Source organism: Phaenicophaeus curvirostris, chromosome 22, assembly GCF_032191515.1.
Source record: "Phaenicophaeus curvirostris isolate KB17595 chromosome 22, BPBGC_Pcur_1.0, whole genome shotgun sequence".
NCBI lineage: Eukaryota > Metazoa > Chordata > Aves > Cuculiformes > Cuculidae > Phaenicophaeus > Phaenicophaeus curvirostris.
This window is the reverse complement of record NC_091413.1, coordinates 2,229,726-2,254,024: the sequence shown is the minus strand read 5'-3', so window position 1 is coordinate 2,254,024 and position 24,299 is coordinate 2,229,726. Positions and strand designations below refer to the sequence as shown.

At 44.1% G+C, this 24,299-nt stretch overlaps 1 protein-coding gene across 4 annotated transcripts in view; it reads left to right on the top strand.

Moving 5' to 3' along the window:
* The window catches only part of MIB2 (MIB E3 ubiquitin protein ligase 2), a 38,918-nt gene that overhangs the window by 5,421 nt on the left and 9,198 nt on the right, over nt 1–24,299 (top strand). Inside the window, exons 3-14 of one of the 4 annotated variants that reach the window (XM_069874759.1) lie at nt 5,733–6,083; nt 6,739–6,910; nt 13,117–13,223; nt 14,771–14,965; nt 15,408–15,550; nt 16,945–17,052; nt 18,321–18,425; nt 19,151–19,313; nt 20,426–20,559; nt 22,504–22,652; nt 23,270–23,426; nt 24,090–24,244. In XM_069874759.1, the coding sequence (XP_069730860.1) occupies nt 5,837–6,083; nt 6,739–6,910; nt 13,117–13,223; nt 14,771–14,965; nt 15,408–15,550; nt 16,945–17,052; nt 18,321–18,425; nt 19,151–19,313; nt 20,426–20,559; nt 22,504–22,652; nt 23,270–23,426; nt 24,090–24,244 (1,835 nt within the window). In that variant the 5' untranslated portion in view covers nt 5,733–5,836. Of the gene's footprint in view, nt 1–5,732; nt 6,084–6,738; nt 6,911–11,765; nt 12,019–13,116; nt 13,224–14,770; nt 14,966–15,407; nt 15,551–16,944; nt 17,053–18,320; nt 18,426–19,150; nt 19,314–20,425; nt 20,560–22,503; nt 22,653–23,269; nt 23,427–24,089; nt 24,245–24,299 lie in introns of those variants that run through there. The other 3 variants (XM_069874760.1, XM_069874762.1, XM_069874761.1) reach the window with 3 other exon arrangements.

Genomic DNA, 24,299 nt, shown 5'->3' with positions numbered 1-24,299 from the left:
GATCTCACCTGTTTAAAGCCTGAAGTTTTTGTGTTCAGTAGAAGCCGGTAGAGGGAACTTGTTCTTTTGTAGAGTTTGACTGATGTTGACTTATAAATCTGAATTTTGAACATCCCTGACCTGGCAAAAAAAGTATTCCCCCTTTCTGTGTGATGTGGGTTAACCTTAGTAGGCAACAAAGCACCACACAGCTGCTTGGTCACTTCCACCCCAGTGGGGTAGGGAGGAGAACTGGGAAGGTAAAGTTGAGAAAGCAGTTCTTCATCGGGTCTAACTGCTAAATGGGAGGGCAAACACCATTACTCCAATCAGCCCTTTTTCCTCTTCCTTACCCCCAGCTTTTATTGCTGAGCACGATGTCGTATCGGATATCCCTTTGGTCAGCTGCGGTCAGCTGTCCTGGCTGTGTTCCCTCCCAAATTCTTGTTTCCCCTCAGCCTACTTGCTAGCAGGGCAGCATGAGAAACAGAAGAGGCTTTGGCACTGTGTAGGCACTGATCGGAGATCACTAAAACGTCATTGTTATCAACACTCGTTTGGTCACCAACTGGAAACAGAGCACCATACCTGCTACTCTGAAGAAAATAAACCGAAACCAGTACGCTGTGGTATACCAGCCTGTTTATTTTTCACTTTACTGGTGGTGTTTCCCAAAGGTTATGTTTGCATTTGTATGGTTTAAAGCAAATATTGACCTGCTGTGCAATCCAGTTTATTTCGTGGGTCAGGTCCATTAGTTACCACAGAGCTGATTCGTTGAAAATACTTTGCTCTATCTTTTTCCCTGGTAGATCATGTGACTGATAGTGTCAGTTCCCATTTAACGTATTTTATTACTTGTCACTGACAAAAATCCCTTTTCAGTCCCTAGAACTTGGTTTGGCCAGTTTTCTCTGCTGTGGGGATCTTGTTTTTTGTCCAGTGATCTCTTATGCTCTTCCATTGTTAAGCAGAGCCCACCTGTGATTGTTTCATGTGGCTCTGTTGGTTTTTGCATCCACTGAAGCTATTAGGTTTTGCCATTCTCGCACATAATGAGCCCGAAAATATCAGATGTGTAACTTCTTTATGAATTCTTCCATCATTATGATCTGTTCTGAGATTGTTTGCCATTTTTTTAGGAAACCAGAACACTCGGGACAAGCTTCTCGGAAGCGCTTGCACAAAACTTGTGTTATTGACTATTAATAAATCTGCTGACGCTTCTTTTAGGCTTGTGTCCTTTAAGAAGGTGACAGAATAGATATTCAACCAGCATCATAACCACTGAGAGTATCACTCCTGCAGCTTGAAAGGGAAGGCAGCGTTCTGCTCTTACCATAACGGCTCAGTGCTAGAATACAGTCAGTGCTAGAACACAGTCAGTGTAAACCGAATGTAAAATTCAGGTCAGGCAAAACAGATCAATGGGCTGGCATTTGTAAAGGACAAGTGTTGATTGCAGGGATAAAATACACTCAATGGAACCATCTCTAAGCCGAGTGCCTGGCTAGTTATTTTTAGCATTTCCTCGCGCTGTGTCCCAGGATGCGTGCCTGCTCTTACACAGCGAAGCTGAAATGACAAGATATTAGTCCCTGAGCAAAGGCACATTAATCACCTGCTTTGTTCTGTTTATGTAAGACAGTTACATATACTTTGAGAGCAGGTGAGGCATGGGCCGTGGAAATGGTTTAATCTCATGCAGGCTTATTCTTATTGATTGTTTTTAATGGAGGCAGCTACCCCATTTCTATCTATTTTTTTCTGCTGAGAGTAGTTTGTCAGTAAGAATGGCTTCCGCTCTCTGCTATTGATATTTAACCCACAGAATCATCATCTGCCCTTCTCTGCCCTCTGTGCCAGAAAGGTTTGGGTGGGAAGGGACCTCAAAGCCCATCCAATTCCACCCCCTGCCATGGGCAGGGACACCTCCCATGGGATCAGGGGCTCTGAGCCCCATCCAACCTGGCCTTGAACCCCTCCAGGGATGGGGCAGCCACCCCTGCTCTGGGCAACCTGGGCCAGGGCCTCCCCACCCTCACAGCAAAATATTCCTTTCTAAGATCTCATCTCGATCTCCCCTCTTTCAGCCTCACTCTCAGAGGCCTGATCTGACAGTGCTTTCTTTGTATGAGCAAGGGCTGTGGAATGAGATCTGGGTAACAATAAACAACTGAATGGGCCTGACCTTTCCACATCAAGAAGTAAGACTCGTATTTATGCTGTTCTATGGTGTAGTATTAAAGCCCAGTGTTTGTGAATTAATAATTTATTGAAACTACCATTGTGACAGGAAAAAAATAAAAAAAGCTTCATCATGCATTAAAATTCATTTTTAGTCCTCATAGTAGAGGTATTTTTCTGTTTTAGTAGGGTTTTACATACAGGTAATAGAAGGAACTTTTACCAGGGAGCTTCTCAGAAGAGACCTGTTGGGAAGGCAATGTTTTTGCTTGAGTAGCAGGGAAGCTGGATGAAACTACCTGAGTCCAGGAGTAGATGATAAACCTGTTGTGAAGAAACAGGGGAAAATTAGAATGGGTATCTTCGTGGGAGGACTTATGGGCCTAATACAAGTGGACTGCATGGGAAGCCAAAGGTCAGAGTAGACAAGTAGAGGGATTTGCAAGCAGTAGAGCTGGGTATTGAACTGGTGTGAATTGGAGTTGAGATAGTAAGATGCTGTGAGATGGGCAAATGTTTCCAGACAGGGCCCCTCCTAGTAACTGGAGATTGAGTGTATGGAGTTCAGGTGTGTGGAGAGCCAGGGAGGCTGCTTTGGGGTCTGGAATTGCCATTCTGTTGGTGAGAGCATGTTCAGGTGTTTGCTGCGGTGCTCTCCTGGGGGCTTACTGTCTGCTGAGGAGAAAGAAAAGTAAAGGTAAGTCTAAATTTGAGCTTATTGTCGTGAAAAGTAGCTTTGATAATTAACTGAACAGCTTTAAACCTTGATTAGAGGTATTTGGTCCTAGTTGTTGTCTGTTATTGAAGAACACAGAAGTATTTGTATCTCTTTTGCAGGTGGGGAAAGTGGAGCTGAGAACAATATTGAATTGTGTAGATAAGTATCGGCCAGGCATTGAGCTATTCAGCTCGTGTTGGGTTCAGAAAAACACTGCTGTGTCAGGAGGGGGGTAAAACCCAGCTGAGCCTTATTTCTCTAAGGGGTAGGGCAGAAGCAGCTGGGTTTTAGCAGGTTATATAAAAATAAATCTTGACACTTTACAGTAGTGGAAGTTGATCAGTCGTGTTTATTTGTGTGATTTGACATTTGACTTCTTTTAATAGCACTGTTTCTCCTTTCTTCCAGTTAAGTATTACTGGGATTTGCTAACTCATGGATTACACCTGGGATGGTCTTCCCTGTGTCCCAGCAGATGAGGCTAGGACTCAGGAATATGCCTGTGTCTTATGATGGATTCTTTGTTCATAGTTACTTAAAACTCCCATGGGAAACTGATGTTTTCTCTGTGAATTACTGCTGGCAGCTATACCTACCCTTCCGTGGAATAATTATGACCCAGCCAGCATCGAGGGAGGAGTATTTGCTTCAGTGAGTGAAACATTTCTACTTAGGAAGTAAATAATACTGATCCCTGGCCAGATTCAGACTGCGTGAGTGTTGTAATTCATCATAAGGATTCTGAATGGTTCTTTACTCTTGTTATGCATCACCCCTGTAGATTAGATAGGAATACAGAATGCATTTGGTGCCTTCTTGTGTGGAAAATGAAGTATCCACATTAAGAAGATGGCAGTCAGTGGTGAGCAGAGGATTGCACAAAGGTCCTTGCAGCACAGGCAGCTCCATTAATGGGTATTTGGTGTCGCAAGGGTGCAGTTGAACCGCAGTGTCTTCCTCACACTGTAAGAGAGTCCATGTGCAGCTCCTTTGTGAGTCATAGTGAAGGGAAGCTTGATGCCTGTGGCAGCACTAAAAGTCTGCGCCCATCTGGATCCAGCTTATTATGGGCTACTGATGAGATGGATTTTTGTCCTTGCATCTCAGTACCTGTCACACTGTCAGAGATTGCTGCCTGTTGGCGGTTCTGCGACAAGACATCTGATGTTGGCGTGCCCTATTGCATCTGTACGCAAACTCACAGTGCGGTGAAACGATGCGTTTCTACAAAGTGTCTTCATGTAGCTTGTGTAGCCGGCAGTTTGAAGAAGGGTTCTCTGTAGCATCCCTGCCAGAAAAGTAGTGGAATGGCACACAGAGAAAGCATGGGTTTGCCCGTGTGTAGGTCATGCATTTGCAGGCCCAAGGCAGTTCTGACCTTAGGTTGGTGCTCTGTGGTTTGACTGCTCTCTTGAGCACGTGTCACCACATATTATAATATGCTTGCCTGTGTTCCTCTTTTCAGGTGGGAAGGGATCATCCTCTTTATACTGCAGTGACTTAAATTTTGTGGGTTTGTGGCACAGCCTGAAATATACTTGCATGGTGAATAATTTTGGAACTGGCACTGCCTTCCTTGAAATACCGAGAGTTCTGAAGCCTGCCGTGCTTCATTCATGGGGAGAGGGAAAAGGCCTACTGAAATAGCATGAAACTCTTAAGGCTAGGGAGTGGTACCCCATCCTAATCTAAAAAAACCTTTGATGTTTGCTGTTTCCATCTGTAAAGCATTCAATTCCTTTCCCCACTTTTATTACTTCCCTCCACACTGCACCAGTTTACTTGCATGAAACAGGACAGGTTGTTGGTCCTTTTAAGCAATAATTGAACTGTGCTTCTCTTGTACCTTCGTGTTGTTGGATGTTTCTGTGTGCTTTCTCTGCCATGGGTTTGACCATCTTGACTGGTTGTCAGCAGCCTTTTAGAAAAGCAGTTCTAACTCTTTGTTAAAGCAATAAAGTGTCCATTTCATTCATTTCTTATCTGGAGGAGGAGAAGAGCATACAAACCTCATTAGGCTCTGCTTTCTAAAAAGGATACTCTATCTTTTTGTTGATTTCTGTTGTCATAAAGATGATAAACACTGTTGTGCCTTAAACTCAGCAATGTTACATCCACCTCCACAAAGGAAATCTAAATGGAAGTGTTGCCTGAGGCATCTTTTAGCAATGATTGGAGCGAAAGATGACACGAAGCTCACAAGGACGTTTGGTTTTGCTGTTGCTGACAGGCATTTGCATGTCATAGTGATGCATAGCAGGAAGAGTCTGAAATGAGAGAGATGCTTAAGTTGAACAGAAATCAGGCTTTTTCTGTGTGCTGGAAACTTGATTTTGCATCAAACTACTCCTCTGTACATTTAAAAAGATTTTTGGCTGTAGGAAGAGTGTATTTTTAGGCCTTGGTGGTTTCAATTGCTTTATTGGTGGGTGGCAGTGTTAACAAAACGTCATGGGGCACAAAGCTGCTCCTATTGCCGTGTCTGAGTAACATCACATTAGCTTGTCAGCTGGTTGTCAGCCTGGTTTGAACTGGCTCTGTGTCACGGCAGTTAGAGCAGATCCCAAAAGCACAGCAAATCTTGCCATTTGGCCCCTGGCGTTCTGTTGGGGTGGGTTTCCAGATTTTGAAGAAAATTTTGGATGTTATGGATAGCTTGAGATAATAAAGAGGGGGACCCAGTGATGTCCAAAGATGGAACTGGATGATCTTTAAAGTCCTTTCCAACCCAAACCATTCCACGATTCTATGATCTACACAGCAGGTCAGGCTTCTTTTGTAGCTAGGTCATTCTGGGGAAGATGTGATGCGTTGAGAGGCATCACATAACTGTGTGTTGTCTTATTAGGTGCGCTGAACATGCTGCTGATGATGCTGAGCGTGTTGCTGCTGATACTGCCTGTCTCCAAGACCCCTCACGTGGAAGAGTTGTAGGAGTTGCTGTGCAGATCGATGGACGCGGATCCCTATGCCAGCATGCAGGTTGGGATGCGGGTAGTTCGTGGAGTGGACTGGAAGTGGGGCAACCAGGACAGCGGTGAAGGGAACGTTGGGACTGTGGTTGAGATTGGTCGGACAGGCAGCCCAACCACTCCAGATAAGACTGTGGTCGTGCAGTGGGATCAAGGCAACAGAACCAATTATCGGACTGGATTCCAAGGGGCTTACGACCTTCTTCTGTACGATAACGCACAAATAGGTAAGTGTAACCTGGACAAGAAGCACAAACTCTAGTGCTGTACGTCCATCTCCTTTAGCGTACCTAACACCTGCCTCACGTGCCAACTGGAAAGGTAAGCCTTTTGCAGCTGCTTGAGAAATTCATGGCAATGAAATTCCTGTTTGCCTCTTTGCAAAGGCTTTTCTTTCTTCTTTCTATTTTACTGTGAGTCTTAACAGATTTGCTGATTTTGTTGTTCTGTGAGATTCTGGCCTGACTTTTAGGATGAGGTTCCCCTAAGTCAGGAAATGGATACTTCATGTTACACATATCACTTCTTATTATATTATGGCATCATCTTCAATACACACAGTTCATGATTATTATTTTTTTGCTTTAAAACATACACTGATGTGCTTTCAAGAGCCTAGTCAACCTGTTTTCTCTGGATTTTGTGTGGATCCTCTGGAGCAGCTCCAGCAAATCCATGTCTTTCCTGTGCTGATGCTTCCCTGATAAATTACTCAGGTACCTTAAAGCTTAGGAATGCTCTCAGTGATCCTGCTTTCCTTCTTTATAAGCTCTGAACAGGATGGAAGAAGATTTGCATGACAGTATTGTGCTAATATCCTCTCCACTTTGGGTCAGATTTCCTGCACAGCTCTCTCTTTTTCCTTTGCTTTTGTTCTCCTAGGTGTCCGTCACCCTAACATCATCTGTGACTGTTGCAAGAAGCGTGGTATACGAGGAATGCGGTGGAAATGCAAAATGTGTTTTGACTATGACTTGTGCACGCAGTGTTACATGAACAACAAGCACGATCTGTCTCACTCCTTCGAGCGCTATGAAACAGCACACTCGCAACCGTAAGTGATGCTGTAGGGGAAGGCTGGTTAACCATGCTGAGATTTATAGGTCATTATAATTCTATATTCTGTCCTTCTGTAACAGTGGTCTCCAAAATGGGGTGTGGGGCATTCAAATTGGTCTGTTGAGGTGCAGGAATAGCATAACAGAACTGCATTTGTATATATCTGTATAGTTTATAAAGAAATAAATGTGCATATATTGGGCAGTGCTCAAATTCTTCTAGTGATAGGGTTTCATGATCAAAAAAAGTTTTATTCTAAAGAAAAGTGTGGGGCTGGGTCTGGCACTTGTATGGATTTGTGCGGATTTGGGTTTTCCTGGGGTTTTGTTACTACTCACTGTTGTTTGAATGGTTGTGAAATGCTGAGTAAGCCTCCTTTAGCAATAAAGGTTCTCTCACCACTGTTCTCTGACAGGGAATATGTCTCTTCTGGTTCTTCATGATGAGCCTCAAGCACAACAGTTTGTTGCTTTCATGACCCAGGTGAAGTGCTGTGCAGAGCCTGCTGGAGTGGGAATTAGTCAGAAAGCTTATGAGGGCGTGGATGGAGTGACAGCCTACTAAATTTGACAGCATCCCATAATTTCAGTTTTGCATGATGAAGTGGGGGATACTTATATATCATGATTGCAGTCCTTGGCTTGCCATCCATGGGATCAAATGCAGAACCATGGAATGGAGCTGCGTTGTGGAGCTGTCACATCAACTCTTTGACCAAAGACCAAGAGCTGGGAGTTGCCAGTCCCGCCCTGGTCTCCTTTCCTATAAGAGCATTGTCATGCATCAAGTCCTGCAACTGCTCCCGCTGCTGATCCTTTGGCAGAGGGAGCAAAGGCCTCTAGTGGGACAGTTTTGGAGATGGCAGTTGCGATGGCCTCGCACAGCAAATTGCCTGCACTGCCATTGCCAAACCCACCACGTGGCTCCATGCAGCTGAACCTGGGCAAGGTCAGCACAGAGCTGTGAGTAGCAGGTCGCTAATCCTAGGATTTAAGAGGCCTTAAGCCCAGACAGACGCTGCTGAGGGTTCCCGATCAATTTTCTAAAGAGGCTTTGGAAAGACCTTTACCTGAAGGCTATTTCAGGTCTTATGACCAGAATTTGAACTTCTGGTGGCAGGACCTGCTTTTTTTTTTTCACTTTGCTCTTTGAAATAGTGTCTTCGTGACCTCTGCCAGCTGCTTTCATCCTTGGTTTAGAAGGATGGACAGCTAGGTTTCACCAAAGGCCTTTTTTTTTTTCGCAATCTTGTATCTGTTTGATGAATATGTACTTGGTAACTGGGGGATAAATCAATGTGTAAGCAAGATAGCAAAGCAAAACTTGTTGGGTTTATGTTAGGGCTGGAATAGCCGGATGCACTCAGAGTTCTGCAAATAATCAAGTCTGGGATAATCATACAAAGTATCAGTAGCAGATATTCAAGTGCAAAGGCAGGAATAGTATTTTGCATGCATTGCCTTCTCAGGGATGAGGCTGAATTGAATTTCAGTGGTGCATTTCATCCAGGCTATTTTCTAGACTTCACTTGCCAATAAATCACAACCTTAACAATTTTTCAGCAGTCCTATTTTTTTTACTGGGAAACAATGGAATTGGAGCAGCCAGTAAAGTACACTGGAAAATGTTTTGTGTAATCAAGCATAAGAAATACAAATATTTTCTCACGTTGTGTTTTATATTGTAGTCAAACCTGAGTCTGTGATTATTTTCAGGCATAATTCTTAACCCAGCTCTCTCTACTCGAGTTACCAGTTGGATTCCTAAATCAGGTTACACAAACAAGTGCAGGCTATCATTTAGGTTTGCATGTGTGGTGCAGACCCATTCAAGGCAGCTCTAATAATCCAGCCTTCCATCTGTGACTGCTTATATTGTAATCCTGAACTAATATAGCAGCTGAGTGACAACTGCTGGGCGTCTGATTACCAGGCAATAAAGGAGATGCAGGTTTATTTACTGTAGTGACCTCCTGAACGTGTGTTATTTACCCAATGTCAGTTTAAGCTGCTAGACTAAGAAATTTTGGTGAGTAATGTTTTGAATCAAATCTGACTTGTGATGATGTTTGTCTCCTAACTCTTTTTTAAATGCTTGTTAAGTAGTAATGAATTTATTGATATGAATTTATTTATGAATATGCTACTAAAGAATTATTATAATTTAAATACCACCATGATTTACAGGATAAAAGACCTAACTATGCCTCCTTAAAAACCCACGTACGCTGCAGAACAGTAGGGTGTATCCCCACACTAGGGCTTCCCTTATGTAGTTTGGAATATTCCAACCGATTTGTGGAATAAAGATTAAATTTGAGTGATGTGTTTTAACTTTTATCTCTTCTGAAGTTACATGATCAAAACTGTAAGCAAGCAGAATCTTCACTAACGCATCCTTAGCCTGTGTTTTGAACTCCTGGTCATGCTTAAAGGATGATAACAAGACATTTCACTTTGCAGGCTCACCAGTGCTGGTGTCGTTCTGCCATTAAGGGCTGCATACACACATCTCCAAGAGCACAGCTGAGATAACCTTCTCTCTGCATTGTAGTGCTGAGTCTTAGGTGCACATACACATTTCAGTTCACGTTGAGTAGCCTCAGTTTGAAATCTTGCCTGTTGTGGCTTTCCAAACCCCAGTCTGATATGAGGTAGGTTTGCAGGTCGGCAAAACAGGTAGGAAACGTTTAACGTTGCGGTCTGGGATACAAACACACAGCTGGTTTTGTGCAGAACTGTGCTGTGGCAAGGAAGGATAGGATTCACAGTGGAAACTCTTGGTCAGGACAGTTCCTGAAATAGGTTTCTGTGATCCTGATCCCTCTCTTACTTGTGTCCCTGTCTTAGTCTGGTTCATGCTTGAGCAATCAGCATCCACCTGCCATCTGTCAGAATTTCTTCCCTTTATCCTTTGCTGGAAGTGCTTCAGGAAAAGCTTTGCTGGGGAGGATTAGAGAATCCAGAATTTCTTGTATCATTGAAGCCAGTTTTATCTGTAGATTCTGTAATATCTTGGTGTTGGCTTTTCTTGAGGCAGCCTGTGTAGATCTTTATACATCCTAGAAGGAGGGTGGGTTTGTACCCGCAGTGAGCTGAGATTCTCGTTTACAGCTGTCCCTTTCTAAAGAGATTAACACAATATTGATGGCCTGCTGCCTTGCAGGTTACCATCCTTTCTGCTTTCCAGTCCTGTGAATTGTGCTTGTTTCTCCAGATAAGAATTCTCTGCGGTGGAGAAGTCTGTCTTGCAAAATGCGTTAACTCTGCCAGGTACGAAGGGGCTCTGCCTTCTGCCAGGCATCAGATCACTACTGAAATTAAAACACTCTGTGTTCACATTTCTCCAGATCAATTGTTTTGGGTCTCAAATCTCTGTCTGTAAAGCACGGATGATGCTATTTTTCTGGCTGTTTGGAGCGTAGCTGTCAAGGATGTGAAAGGCTGCGTAGGCACCTTAGCACAATTTGAGCACAGGCAGAATATCCACAGGGCATGCTGGAGAGAGGCATTGCTTCCCTCTGTACAGTACGTGATCCCAAGTGTTTTCTGGATGCTGTAGTAATCTAATATAATTGGAATTTGTAGGGCAGCAATGGCTGCAGACTTTGGCTCTCATAATTAAAATTGCTATTAAAGGCAATATTGCAGTGATTAAATTTATCCCTAAGGTATTTTTGGCACACACTAATTACTTTGATTGTTATCCTGCATTTGGAGTGAAACATGTTGAATTAGATTAAAACCAATTATGTTTAGACTTAGGACATCTGGTTCTTACATCGTTCTTCAGCATTGCTGGTCAGTAGTATGGTTCAAGACAAGGTCAAAATTATTGTGAGGCCAGGGAAAGAAGATAGTTGTAGTGTGTTGCCTTGAGGTTTTTGGTACAGTGGAAGATGGATTTTCTTACACTTCCTTCTTCAAGGAAGCTCAGCTTTCTGTATGCGTCAGCTTTGCTTTCCTGGTCTCTGGCCACAAATTTCACTGAAAGCGAGAGGTTAATGCGAGAGCTGTTAAGATGGGAAGTGACTGCTGTTATGTGATTGCACAGAAAGGGGAATTATGCTAGGAATATAATGAAGGGGGGTATTTTGCTGTTTAAACATCTTGCTTAAGCTTAGCTGGGTGCTTTATTTTACTGTCACTGAGAATATGTGCATTGAGACTCCTCCCTTGAGAGAGGAGGGTTTGCGGGAGAGAAATGTGCTTTTAAGACTTTGTCTCAGGCCTCGAGTAAGATGTCTTTGATAAATCATTAGTAAAGCATTTGGCAAAATGCAGTGAAAATAGCGTGTCGTAACTAGGCTGTTTGAGATGTTTCCATGCTGTTTCTTGAAGCCAGTTTATAGTGCAATAAAATAAATACTGATTGGGGTTTCTTTTCAGCTGAGCCTTTTCTAAGCCCCCTTCCATGATCTTCACTTCTGTAACAACTACCAGCCTCGATGGTGTGGAAAACAGACAAAATCTCAGCTGTTCTAAACAGTCCTTGTGTCCGTCATGTTGAGCTACAATCAGGATAATGAACATTCAGTGATTATAAGAACATGTCTAAATAATCTCTCCCTCTTTTTAAACACATTACGTTGTAAAGCACCAATGGGAGATCTCTTAACAAGTTAAGAAAGGTAAAAGACTTAGGCTTTTGATGGTTAAGTAAACAGTAAGTTCAAGCATAAGCTTTTTATCCTTCGGAGTCTCCACCTTCTCTCTGTAGGTAGTAGATGGAAAATAAACACAGCATTCTGAGGTCAGCCCTCCCCTCCGTATTGCTTCCCCTCCCTTTCCCCTGTGCAACAGCTGCTGAACTTGGGTTTGCGCTGTCTGCTCAGGTCGCTGCCAAGAGCCTGTCAGGAGGAGGTGCGCCGTCACGGGCATGGATTGTGGCACTTCCGCAGTCACCTAGAAAACTGGATTGTACCCTGGGCGAGCAACACAAACGGGTCCATAAGGATTTTGGTGGCTTGGTGTCTGATGAGAAAGCTTTCTGCTAGGGAGCACAGACTAGGAACAACACGCACAAACCCAGCAGAGGCTGCTGTAAGATTATGGGAATTGGAAGCTGCTTTAACAGGACAGCAGACCCCCTGTTCACTATCACGTAGGTACTTTTCTCTTTTTCTCTTAAGATGGGTCGGAGCTTGTGCCCTCAATGCGGATTGAAGGGCAAGTAGAAAGGTCTGTGGTAGCCTGGAAACTGAGTAGCCACAACCCTGCTGGTCTAATCTGCTCTGCCTTTCAGCAAGGGAAGCAGGCTGTGTGGTCTGCAGCTTAGGGTATGAAAGGTGCTGAACTCCATGTGACTGTGAGCTAGGAGACTGCCTGAGCCATTAACACTTTCATGCAGTGTTCTCCCTAGTAATGCCCATAAACATCGTCTTGAACTGGGATAGGAGGGCAGCTGAAAGTCTGTTTCAGTCACGCTGAAATCGGAGTTGACCCTCAGTGTGCTGCCTTGCCCTGGTATAGTTTGTGATTTGTGTATCTCGTCAATCCTGTGGGGAATTTTTACCTCTTTGGAGCTACTAGGCTTTATTTTTGCCCGCACAGCCCCCTCAAGGCTCTTGAAGTTATGAAGGAAAGACCATCTCTTTTCCTTCATGGCCAAACGTGCTGTGTGTGAGTGAGTGAATGTAATTGTTCTGAATCTTTGTGTTTGTGTGTGTTCGGTTTCCTGAGTCAGTGAGATGACATTCTGGTGTCTCCAACAGGAGAGAGAGACCCCACGACAGGCTGGCTGCTTGTGTGTAGATGTGTGTTCGTCTCCACAGACTGGCACTAAAGCCTGCCTGCTCTTCGTGTGCCCATAACGGCCTCTATTCCTCATCCCACAATTGTGAGAAACACAGAACTCTTCTTAGAGCTCGCCATGGATCTCACAGTTTTTGATAAGACCTAGGTTTCAAACTTTCTTTTAGTGCAGTGAATTATCCACCAGTTGTCTTTCTGCCCTCAGTGGAGCAGTGCTTAAGTGTTCTGACCTTCCTGCGGAGACCAGCTTTTAGGATCAAAGACCCTGTTCAACTATTTTATTCTTCTCTCTCACTCCTTACACGCTCTGAAGAACTCAAGCTGTGTTTTTCTGTATGTAATGTGCTACACTGAGTACTCATATGACTGACCTCGGTTGGAACAAAGGGCTATAAAGCATCGAGAGTAGCAATAAATGAATTGCTTTTCTAAAATTTTGTTTTTCCAGAGTCCTAATGAGTCCTCGACAGAATTTGACTCGCATTACCTTAAAAGGGACTTTCCAGGGGGCTAAAGTGGTCCGTGGGCCCGACTGGGAGTGGGGTAACCAGGACGGTAAGCTGCTTTGGAGATACCCTTTAAAACATCCTTCTAGATTTTATTTTGTTGCCAAATTGCTGTGCTGTGCAGTAGCTTCCAGGGGAGCTGTTCGGATGATGCAGGTTGCTGTTCTTCAGACTATTAAATAGTGTCTAATTCACTGATACCAGTTTCTGTGTAGTGCTGCAGGATTAAGGGAACTTTACTGTCCCTTTCTATTCCAGAGCCTTGTACACACTGTGATATTTGTAGCTTCTTTTACCCCTTAAAAATCAATTTCTAAGTCCAAAGGTTTCCAGTGTTGCAGCTCTGGGTTCAGGGGAGGGCACAGATACTTGCAGGATCTGAGAGCAAAAGAAGCTTACGCTCAGTGCAGCTTATCCATCCTTTTGAGATCAGATGAACATTTACATGTCTGAGACTTGTGTTGCTTGCAATGATTGTGACCTGAAAGCAATTATGTGTGTAAGACAAGGGAGAAGAAAAAGAAGGCCAGGCACTTGGCTGCTCTCTGCTGAGCACTGCCTTGTCCTTGATGGAGCTGCCCAATCCGTAGCCATTTGCTCTTCTGAGCTCTGCTTTCTGGTAGCACTAACACACCAGTGTTATTTCCATTTAAGGAGGTAGCTGGTAAGTAGTGGTAATAAATAACCTCGCAAACATTATAATAGTGTCCTGGTAAGTTTGTGTTCATCATGTGGCCTTGTGTGTCTAGTAAGGGCAGGAACAACTAGCTCAGAAATCGAATTGCATAGTCTTGCTGTTACTGCCCTGTGTCTTTTAGGGTTCCTGCTGCCTCAAGCCCTTTGCAGAAATTAGCATTGGTCAACTTCGCAGATTTTGCAGTCAAAGTTTGTTGGGGAGAGGTTAAAGACCTTGAGCTTTTAACAGTGCTGTGTTTTTATCTTGCCACAGTGTGGTGCCGTGACACCGTATCTCTGAACTGGGCAACCTTGCTGTGCACCACCAGCAGTGGCTGCTTCTGCACAGAATTCAGCTTTTCTGTGTTTGTATTCCAAAGTAAATGGCTGGGTGGCTTTCAGCAAGATTAATATAGGGATTCTCACCTAGTTGGTCAAACCAAGTCATCTTTAATTTCCCTAATTAAAAAGGTGACCGAGATCTCTTGTCCCTTCAGGTGAATCATGCCAGCTCTAAGGAGGTTGTGTGAGCTGCTGGATGTTTGTGCATCTCTTGTGTTTTCCTTCTTTCTTGTGCATGAAGAGTGCTTGACTAGAGGGCATTGCTGAGGCAGCAGTGTGCTCTCAGGGAAGCCGAGCTGTGTGCTTCAGTCCAACATGTAAAGCTGGCCCCACAGAAATCCTTCCAGGCGGCAACCTCTCTACCACAATTTCATCTGCCCCAGTTACTGACATCTGTGCCTGCTACTTTCTGGTAAAGAGTTTGAGGACTGACAAGTTTCTTCCTTGTTTTTCACTCAATTAAGATTAAAATGTCATTAAATTGTAAATCAGTGAACATCCCGGTGTCAGCTGAGCTTCTTTGTGTTGGTCTCACTGAAAATGCAAGCTGGACACCTTTTTCCCCTCTTTTTCCATCAGGTGGTGAGGGTAAAACGGGCCGTGTGGTTGATATCCGTGGCTGGGATGTAGAGACAGGACGCAGTGTCGCCAGCGTCATGTGGTCTGATGGTACCACAAATGTCTACAGAGTGGGACACAAGGGAAAAGTGGACCTGAAATGTACTGTGGAGGCGTCTGGTGGCTTTTACTACAAAGAGCATCTCCCAAAATTAGGTACGTAGAGACATCTTCTCAGGAAGGCTAGGGCTGAAGCATTCCACAAAGCTGCCTATAGAAGAGAACTTATTTTAAGTGCTGTGTGGGTATGTCTGCTGAACAACAGTTGTGGGGGCCTGAATTGCTAAGAACAGCTGCTGATGTCTGACATGACATGAGAGGCGATGTTCAAAGGCGATCTCCTCCCTGCAGAGGGACAAGATTGTGTCTTTTTAGAACTGCCTCATGTTTATCTCCTATTGGTATCCAGTTAGGGCTAAATTCTCTCAATCTCTTCGTAGTGCTGCCCTGTGGAGTGTGTAGGACATACTCTGCAACAGGGAAAGGGTTTTATGCAATTGCCTATGTTAATTTGCAACCCTTCTTACAAAGCAAAATGAGGCTCAAAGCACGTTATTGCATCCTGCATGTATGTGGCTCCTGTCATCCTTCTCTTTAGGAAAACCAGCTGAACTGCAGAGGAAAGAAAGCACGGACAGGCATCCATTCCAGCACGGGGACAAAGTGAAATGCCTGCTGGACATCGACATCTTGCGGGAGATGCAGGAGGGCCATGGTGGCTGGAATCCGAAAATGGCTGAGGTATGCTTCTGCTTCTCTGTTCTCTCGGTAACGTACCGGTCACTCTCTTGGACTACACAAGCAGGTAGTGGCTAGGAAGTTACCAGAATAGCTTACCTTCTATATTTATATTGTGTTGACTGAATCACAAATACAAGCTCTTTAGTGATGAAACGCTGGAGTAGGACTTTTTTTGAGGCTCAGATCAATCTGTGTTATTTAAGAATTGCCTTGTGGAGCCCTGCATAATTTATAAGAACCTGTGATGGGTCAAAAGAGTTCCTCAAAAGTCTTGGAATCCAGTGCAAAAACCTAATGGCTAGTTTGTTTGTTTTTAAATGAGCCATGGCTCTTTTCCTTGGAGTTTTGGATCCATTCCCTATTTGGCTTCTTTTTTATGGCGCATTACTGCTATTGAAAGTTACGTGTTTTGTCAACAATGGGCTCCATCCATGGCCAGAGCTAAAATTTCTTGGCCTATGTGATGTTCTTGGAGCTTGGCCTGTTGTCTTTAGTTTGAAGAGCTATCAGCCTGTTGTCACCTGTTCTCTAATAAACCTCAGAGAGCAGAGGAAATAAAGATAGAAATGGCACCTGTTACTGTAGCGTAGCATCTCGGGGGGTATCATGGAGGTAAGGCTTCAGGGGCTTGGGAACATCTGGCATGGGCTTACATTCACACAAGATGATAGCAGCCAAATGGATGTTTAGATTAAAAGGTCCTATCTCAGTCTGTCCTGAAGGTGAGTGGTCTTTTTGACATCGAACTTTAGCCAAGACAAATGATGTCATTTCAGTTTCAACATTGTTTTTGAATGTGGCCGTGTGGCTAACATGATCTGCTAGGTTGTTAAACCTCTGCACTTCTGCATTCCTGTTGCTGGTAAGTGCAGGTGTAGAGAGGCACATTAAACAGAAACAGTAACTTCCCATCATCTCAGAAATTGGTGCTTTTTGTCCCCCTCAAAACTATCAGCTGCTCAGGACCTGCCTGAATGAACAGATATAGAAAGCTGCCCTACACAACTGTACTGTGTTTTCTGTAGCTGCTTCAGAGCGTGCCCTGCTGGTGTTATACAGCAGAACAGTGCTGTAATCTCTGCCCACCTTTGTCATTTGGAAAGAGGATGGTGACTTGTGCTGCATTTCCAAGGATTTTCATGCTTGTTATTCCTATCACCCTCCTCTTCCAATGTGCTGCTACTTTAGGGGAGCTTTAAACAGCCTTTCCCCTCTTTCGCAATAAAACAATGACTGTGTCTCGCTGAAAGGAGGTTTGGGAGCACTGTTAGTCCGTGAATTGGAAATGCTGTGTAATTCAGCCATCTATGCCTTGGATGCCTGCTTTCCCCACTATTAAGCAATGTGATTTATTTAGGGGGTTTCCCCTACTTTTTTTTTTCCCCCATCAAAAGTTCATTGGCCAGACAGGGACTGTGCACAGAATCACGGACAGAGGGGACGTGAGGGTCCAGTTCAACAGTGAAACCCGCTGGACTTTCCATCCTGGAGCTCTGACTAAGGTAGGTGCTGATAGGTGAGCTTGGCCAGAACTAGAAATGCTGCAGGAACAGCTGTCAATTTAGCTGCTCTTTTAGGACACAGTGTGTTTCAAGCAGGTGCTGAAGAAACACGCTGCTGTTCTAAAAGCTGTAGTTGGAGGCAGAATTTCGTGCAAGCCATCAGAGCTAAGACAAATGGTTGCAGGCAGCGGGAGCTGGGCTACTAGGCTGTCCAGTTTTATGAACCTTTGCATTTCAAGTGTTATATGTTCTCAAGGTAAATTCCATTTCTTAATTTCAGCTTCTTTTGATAAGAGTGGTAGCAGCAGAGCTACCATAGCATTTCCTTCTGCAGCTACCTTTCATCTGTGATCAACCTTCTTCCACACCATTTCCATTTGATTTTGTTTTCTTCCTTGTTCTTGTGTCTTTATGTTATTCTCCTTTTTGCATCTTGCTTTGTCTCGCTTCTCTCTGATTCTTCAGCATGACCTGAGTCTTTGATCTGGCTTTTCTAATTTTGTGTCTGCATTTCTAAAGTTTCTATCTCTGGCCTTCCCCAGAGATTTGAGAACTTGCAATGTGGATGATGAAGCAGGGCTAATAGGGAAGGAGCTGCTGAAAGCCTACAGAATTTTTAAAGAGCTGAACGAGGTCACAATGCTAAAATCTCCAATACCAATGTAAAAAGCAGTGTCAAACTGTTTTAATCTCCAATTCCAATGGAAAAAGCAGTGTCAAACTGTTTTGCACAGAATTAGTCTGCTTTGAAAACTGTGTTTTGACAGTGCTCTCTTCTTAGCTCAGTGAGCAGAGGGAGCATCTGGCAGATTACCAGGAGAGAGAGACTCTGGTTTCCCTTCTCTGTTTTAAATAACAAACAGATTTAACTTCTTAAAGTGAATTAAAATCTGCACTGCCCAGCTGGGTATAGTGAAGAGATGGACCAAGGGGTGTATGTACCATATGTACTTTATACTGATATTAATTATAAATGCATTGAAGAAAGAAAAGAAAAATGTTCTGTCCCAAATTATTTCCCTACTTGAATGTGCACTTGGCTTAAAACAGAAACGCCCCAGCCCTTGGACTACGTTTATTTTGCAGCCCAGTGATTACAGATTTCTTGGTCATCGTACTTAAGTTTTGTTATGCCTTGGGTTTGGGTTGATGGGGTTCTTGTTCGGACGGGGTTTCTGAGGGCGGGGGGTGGGATGGAGGGGCTAACCACTATTTATTTTTTTTCTGGCTTCGTCCCCCAAAAGCTTATGACTTTCTTTTTCTTGTAGCTCAACACCTTTTGGGTTGGTGATGTTGTCCGGGTGATAGATGATATGGAAACAGTGAAGCGATTCCAAGCTGGTCATGGGGAGTGGACAGATGAAATGGCACCTGTGAGTGCGCGCCAAATCCAGGACAGTCCAGTAATTTCCTGAGGTTTCCCAGGCAATCAGTAATAGTGACTGGGCTTGCATTGCCCTCCAGTGGTCCTGCTGGTCAGTGAGTGCCACAGACCTTTCCGGGACTGATGAGGCCTTGCAGAATAAACATTGCTCTGTGCTATTGGCTATCGGTGATACAATCCTATTGCAGCACCCAGAGTGGGTAGATGGAGAAAATCTGACAAAGGATTTGGCTAAGTCAGAAAAGAGATTTCTCTAACCAATGTAAACGAGTCCTCTTACACCCTCCTTAATTCTCTAGAAGGAGGCAGGAAAGTGTCCAAGTGGAAGGATGGTCTGATCAGACCTGTATGGCTAAAAAGCAGAATACAGGTGTCCTCCAGGAGCATTTAAGTGCACAGAGGAGACCTTTCCTGCTCCCAGTTTTATCAGTTCTCTCAGGGTTCCTTAGACCATATTTGGTTGTTGCACCACCAGACATTTGTAATGTGCCTGGGGAATCCTTCTGATGTAAAACCAGTAATAAAGGAACTACACAGAACCCTCTGGTGTCCTTGAAGCAAGAGCTGTCTGCAAATGTGTCACTGTTTGGTGCTTCTTTTCACACAGCAGGAGTGCCACCTGCGAAACTGCTCTTAGAAGCATTGCACTGGTTCTGAGATGCAAAGCATCCTGTCTCTTACCTTTTAATAATCGTTTCTCTCTTTCCCTTGCAGACCCTGGGGCACATCGGCAAAGTGATCAAGGTCTATGGGGATGGAGATTTGCGAGTGTCGGTTGGAGGGCAATCCTGGACGTTCAACCCAGCTTGCCTGACAGCCTATCAGAGAGATGAGGAAGCAAACCTCATGACAACGGAGAATGCAAAGGAATCAAAAAGTGAGTTAGCAAGATCTTGAGATGTCTGAGCTGTCAGAGTTGGGAAATGGTTGCTCTGGTGTAACAGCAGCAATGCTTTTTAGACAGTATTAAACTCCAGCTGCCTGTTCTTCCCCTGACAGAGCTCTAAAACCAAGCTGTGCCTTAGTGGGGAAGCAAAGCTGGCCTTAGCAAGCAAATACTGAGTTTAGAACTCAGTAATGCTAGCTGTAGCGCTGCCTTGGGTTAAGTGCTTCTGCCTTGATCTGTCTCAATATCCTGTTCTGTCCTGCTGTGTCTCCTGTAGGAGGATACTAATTCTTGAATGCTTGTGAAGTAGGTTGGATGGGGCTTTGAGTAACCTGATCCCATGGGAGGTGTCCCTGCCCATGGCAGGGGGGTTGGAACTGGATGAGCCTTGAGGTCCCTTCCAATCCAAACCATTTCATTATTCTGTATTCCCAGATCCTTGTGTGGAAGTGTTGTCAAATCAACAGTAATTTTGCCCAGTCCATGATGAAATTGGATTTAGGATCCCATGATGTGTAGAGGGGGTTTTATCTGTTTTGCACATCTGCTCATAAATTTTTTTTATAGGCTCCCCATGCTCATTTCCTTTAGATGTCAGGATCATGCAGGAGAGAGGGCAGACCTGCCACGACTTTTGTTTTCCTCTGTAGACGGGTGTTAAACTGTTGCCTTAAGTTAGATTTCAGGGAGAACTTGCATACGAGCCCAAGCTTTTTAACTTTGCTCTGTCTGGAGAGCTGTAATATCTCTGTCCTCCCTAGCACTTGAAAGTCTAAGACCATCTGAAAGAACTTGTGTTTCTTCCCTACAGTGTCCTTTCCAAATCCACGCGTTCCTCTTCAGATTATTTGCCTGTTAGTAGTGATTTTTCTGCTTTGGTCTTCTGTAGCATGGTCTTGTCTCTTTTAGGTTCTCAAAACATCAGACCTGTGAAGCAGAAGTTCTACATAAGCCACAAATTTGTAAAGCTCTTTGTATGAGCTCAGTATTAGAGCTACAGCAGGCCCAAATGGTGGTTTTACAGCTGTACTGTGCCAACTGAACACACACATCCACACATTTCTTGGCCCTCTTAACCTATGGCTGTTTCTCATTCCTACCAGGTACTTTGGTTACTGTATTGGAGAAACTGCTGTCCCAGAAGACAGAGTCAGAGCACGCAGGCTGCCTGGTCATTTGTGCAGCGCTCAACAACGCGGCTAAAGTTCGGGAGATCCTTCAAAAGTACCCAGATAAGGCAAGTTTTGAAGGCATCCTGAATGGTTCCTTTTTGCTGCTCTTCAAAATACTGTCAAAATTTTTGTAGTCAAGAAAAGGATGGGAGATAAGTAATAGGTATTTTTTTTTTTCAAACATAGTATTAGTTCCTAACAGCTGGAAGATTATTTTGCTACAATTTAGGGTGGAATTTATATGTTAAATGTGCATATTTTATGGCTGTATGTTGTGACATTAAGTCTGAACTAGAGTTAAGTCCTTTCAGCACATTTCCAAAGCTGGCTTTTCCTGAATTTCCCCTGTGGACGCCACACCTGTAGAATTAGGAGGAGAGGTACGTATCTATGTGAAGACCGTAGATGAAGTCTGTGTATCTATCCTCTGTTTAAAAAGAAGATCACGGGTTGTGTCTGGCTGAATGTGTCTGTCCTTAGGTGACCTTACAAAATGGTTTTGTTGGAGTCGGGAAGGAGGAAAGCTGCCCAGATCCTGATACTGTGCATGTCTGTGCAGTGTCTTATCTCATGTCTGACTGGAGCAAGGAACCGGGCTTGACTTGTTGCTGAACATTTTATGTGCTTGCAGAGTTCCAAACTGTTAAGAATACATCTACTCAGATCGCTGCTCTTTCCAGCTGTTTGAAGGTTCAGGCTCCTTCAGTGATAGGTTACAGGGTTTATAAACAGGTTAAAAAAAGGAGAACGAGAGAACAAAGTATTTCAGCAGTGGCCTTGGAAACTGTTGGTAACAAAAGATAAGTTTTCTTGAGGCTGTTTGCATGGCTGGCAGGAGTAGTTGGGTACATGGACCAGGAAAACTAGGATCAGTTCTGAAGGAACCCCTGTGAAGCTGATTTAATGGTTAGTTGTCTGGTATTTGTTATAGTTCTTTATTTACAATGTTAACGGGGCCTCTGAAGGTGGGAGGAATAGACAGACGCCTGCAATTGTCAAATTTTTCTCAGATAAGAAGGTGCCAAGAATCAGGAATCCATTACGTTCTTAGTTATTTTTATTAATTTCTATTTTATATTCTATTTCTGTTCTAATATTTATAATAATAAATTAGTTCTTTCTGTTGGAGTGTTCTGTACAGCAAGGGGAGGCTGGATTTGAGGCTCACTCAGTAGTGCAAGTTGAAATTGCTTGCCAAGACCTTTCCAGCTTATCAGCATTCTTTCTGTGTAAATGGAAGAATAACACAGTGGTCTCTAATGCCTCCTTGCCTAAATGACTCACTTTTTATTCTGAGTGGAGGGGAGTCTTGCCTGTCCTGCTCTCCTGGCTGCTGCGCAGAACCAGCTGCAGGGAAAAAAGCCTTTGTTCTCCTAGCCGGTCTGCTGAGGTTTTATGAGCTCCTTCATCTCTTCTCCTCAGCCTCCCGTTGATTTCAGTGGCTTCTTTTCCTTTTTGTCCGTGCCTTTCCTACAACCTCGTTTTGTTCTTCTGACCTTTTAATTGTCAAAACATCTCAACGCTGTGATATGCCCTCTAGCCATTGTACCCAGTGAAGTACCTGGAGTAACATAGAACAACGGGAACTTGGCGTCTTGGAAGACTTATGAAAAACTGATTTGATCTCCTCACACATTTTCCTATTGGGAAAGGAATTGTTGGCAGAGATGTCAAGAAAGATTCCGCTTGCAGGCATAGAGGGATTTGGCATCAGAGCTGTAATTAGAGACCTGGCTTCCAGCTCTGTTCGCTCTCTTCTCCCTTCTTGAATAAATTGTGCTGTCCTCTTCCCCTTCAGAAATATTCTGGGACAAGGTCGGCCTTGTAGTTGACGCACATAAAGTAGAGCCAGTGGGGCACGGATTCTGATTGGCATTTCTGAGCCTGCAGCTGTTCTGCAGCCCAGCAACTTCACCCTGCTGGGCCCTCTCTAGAGCGAAGTGAAGGCCTGAACATGAGGCAAGTCTTTCCTAATCAAGCTGTTTGCCGTGTTTCTGCCCTTTCTGTAGGTCGACGCAAAGAACCAGGGCAGAACGGCCCTGCAGATCGCCTCTTATCAGGGGCACCTGGATGTTGTGAAGATTTTGCTGCAGGCACACGCCAATGTCAACCTGAGGGATGAAGAGGGGGATACAGCACTGCACTACGCAGCTTTTGGGTAGGATATCTATCCATCTTCTAATACAAGACCTAAAGGGCTGCAAAAGGATGTATTTAGATATAAATGGGCGGTGAAGGATGTGTGGCTGATGGATGTGGCTTTTCTCTGATTTTTACCATGTTAGGAATCAGCCTTTGAGCTTCACGGCCATGGGTGCATTTCTTAGCCCACTAATTTAACCTCCACAGCTGGGTCCATTTTCATGCAAGAAGTATTTTGAGGGGATTTTAAACAAGGGATAAGAAAGCTTTTCTGATGAGATTTTTTTCAGGGGAGTGTTGGGTAGTTTGGTTGGTTGGGATTAGTTTGGTTGGTTGGTTTCTGTAAGTGCATATGATTTCCAGAGCAAGACAAAAGGTTGAATTGTGTTGTCAGTTACTAGGGAAGAATTCATCATTAAGAGTGGGAATTTTCTGTTGACATAGAGCAAAGAGAGAGCAGGTGCTACGTTACAATTTTTTGGTTTTGTTCCTCTGTTTTTAAATACTAAAAGGAGGTGGGATGAGGTCAAGAGGATACAAAACTCGAGAAGTTCTGTTGCCTTGCAAGGAAGAAGAATTTACCGTCTGTACAGGGTTGAATTTAATCTGTCTTACTCTTTGCTTTTAAATTAGAAACCAAGCTGAGGTTGCCCGTGTGCTTATTGCTAAAGGAGCCAGTGCAGACCTGTTAAATAATGCGAAGTGCACAGCGTTGTACGTTGCCGTCAGCCAAGGATTCACAGAGGTGGTGCGGACCCTCTGCGAGCTGAACTGTGATGTCAACCTCCCAGTAAGTTTGGAGTTTCTGGGATTTGGGTGGCTTTTGTGGGTTTGTTTTTTTTGAGGTGGAGAGGTGCTGCTTTGTTTTACAGCATTTGTTGCTTTGTAGAATTCGAAGGTTGTTCTCTTAAATTGCACTACTGTGCTTGCACAGAGGGAGCGTTCCTCTAACTTCAGTGGTCTGGAACATCAGGTTTGGGTCTGCCCTGTCATCATCTGTCCAGTAGCGCGCTCTCTGCTGCACTGGACTCGCTCTCCAGTGAGAGCTGGCCTGATGGATGGTGGTGAAACATTCCTGTTGCCAGCAATAAGGAGTGATGAGACTTTTTTAAGGGCTGGTATTTAGGAACTTAAAGGGCAGCAATAGTGAAAGGGACCCAGCCCATTTTTAGGCTGTGCTTGTATGGTGGTGGGACTGGCCTTTGCTGGGTCAGTCTCTCAAACCTGGTTAGGAGTGTTAGCGCCTCTCAGCTCAGCAGCTGGTTTCAAGCGCTGGTTTCACAAAGGCTGTGGAACTGCTATGGATGCCAGTGATGTCTGGATGCTTGGCCTGGAGTTGGTGTGACCTGTTGACCCTATATATCTTCTTGTCTTGAACTGTCCCTCAGGGTGAGCCGTTTCATGTGACACTCTGAGGTAGTTAACCTATATTCTGTTTTGGTGCCCTTGACAGGATTCCCAGGGAGACACCCCCCTGCATTATGCTATCACTGAAGATTACAAAGTTGTTATTGAGATTCTTACTGATGTACCCAACATAGACTTCACTGTCCAGAATTGCCAAGGCTTCAACCTGCTCCACTTTTCTGCTCTAAAAGGCAACAAATTGTAAGTGACTTTACTGCTTTTAAAGGTGATAACTGATGCTTGCTGTCTTAATAAT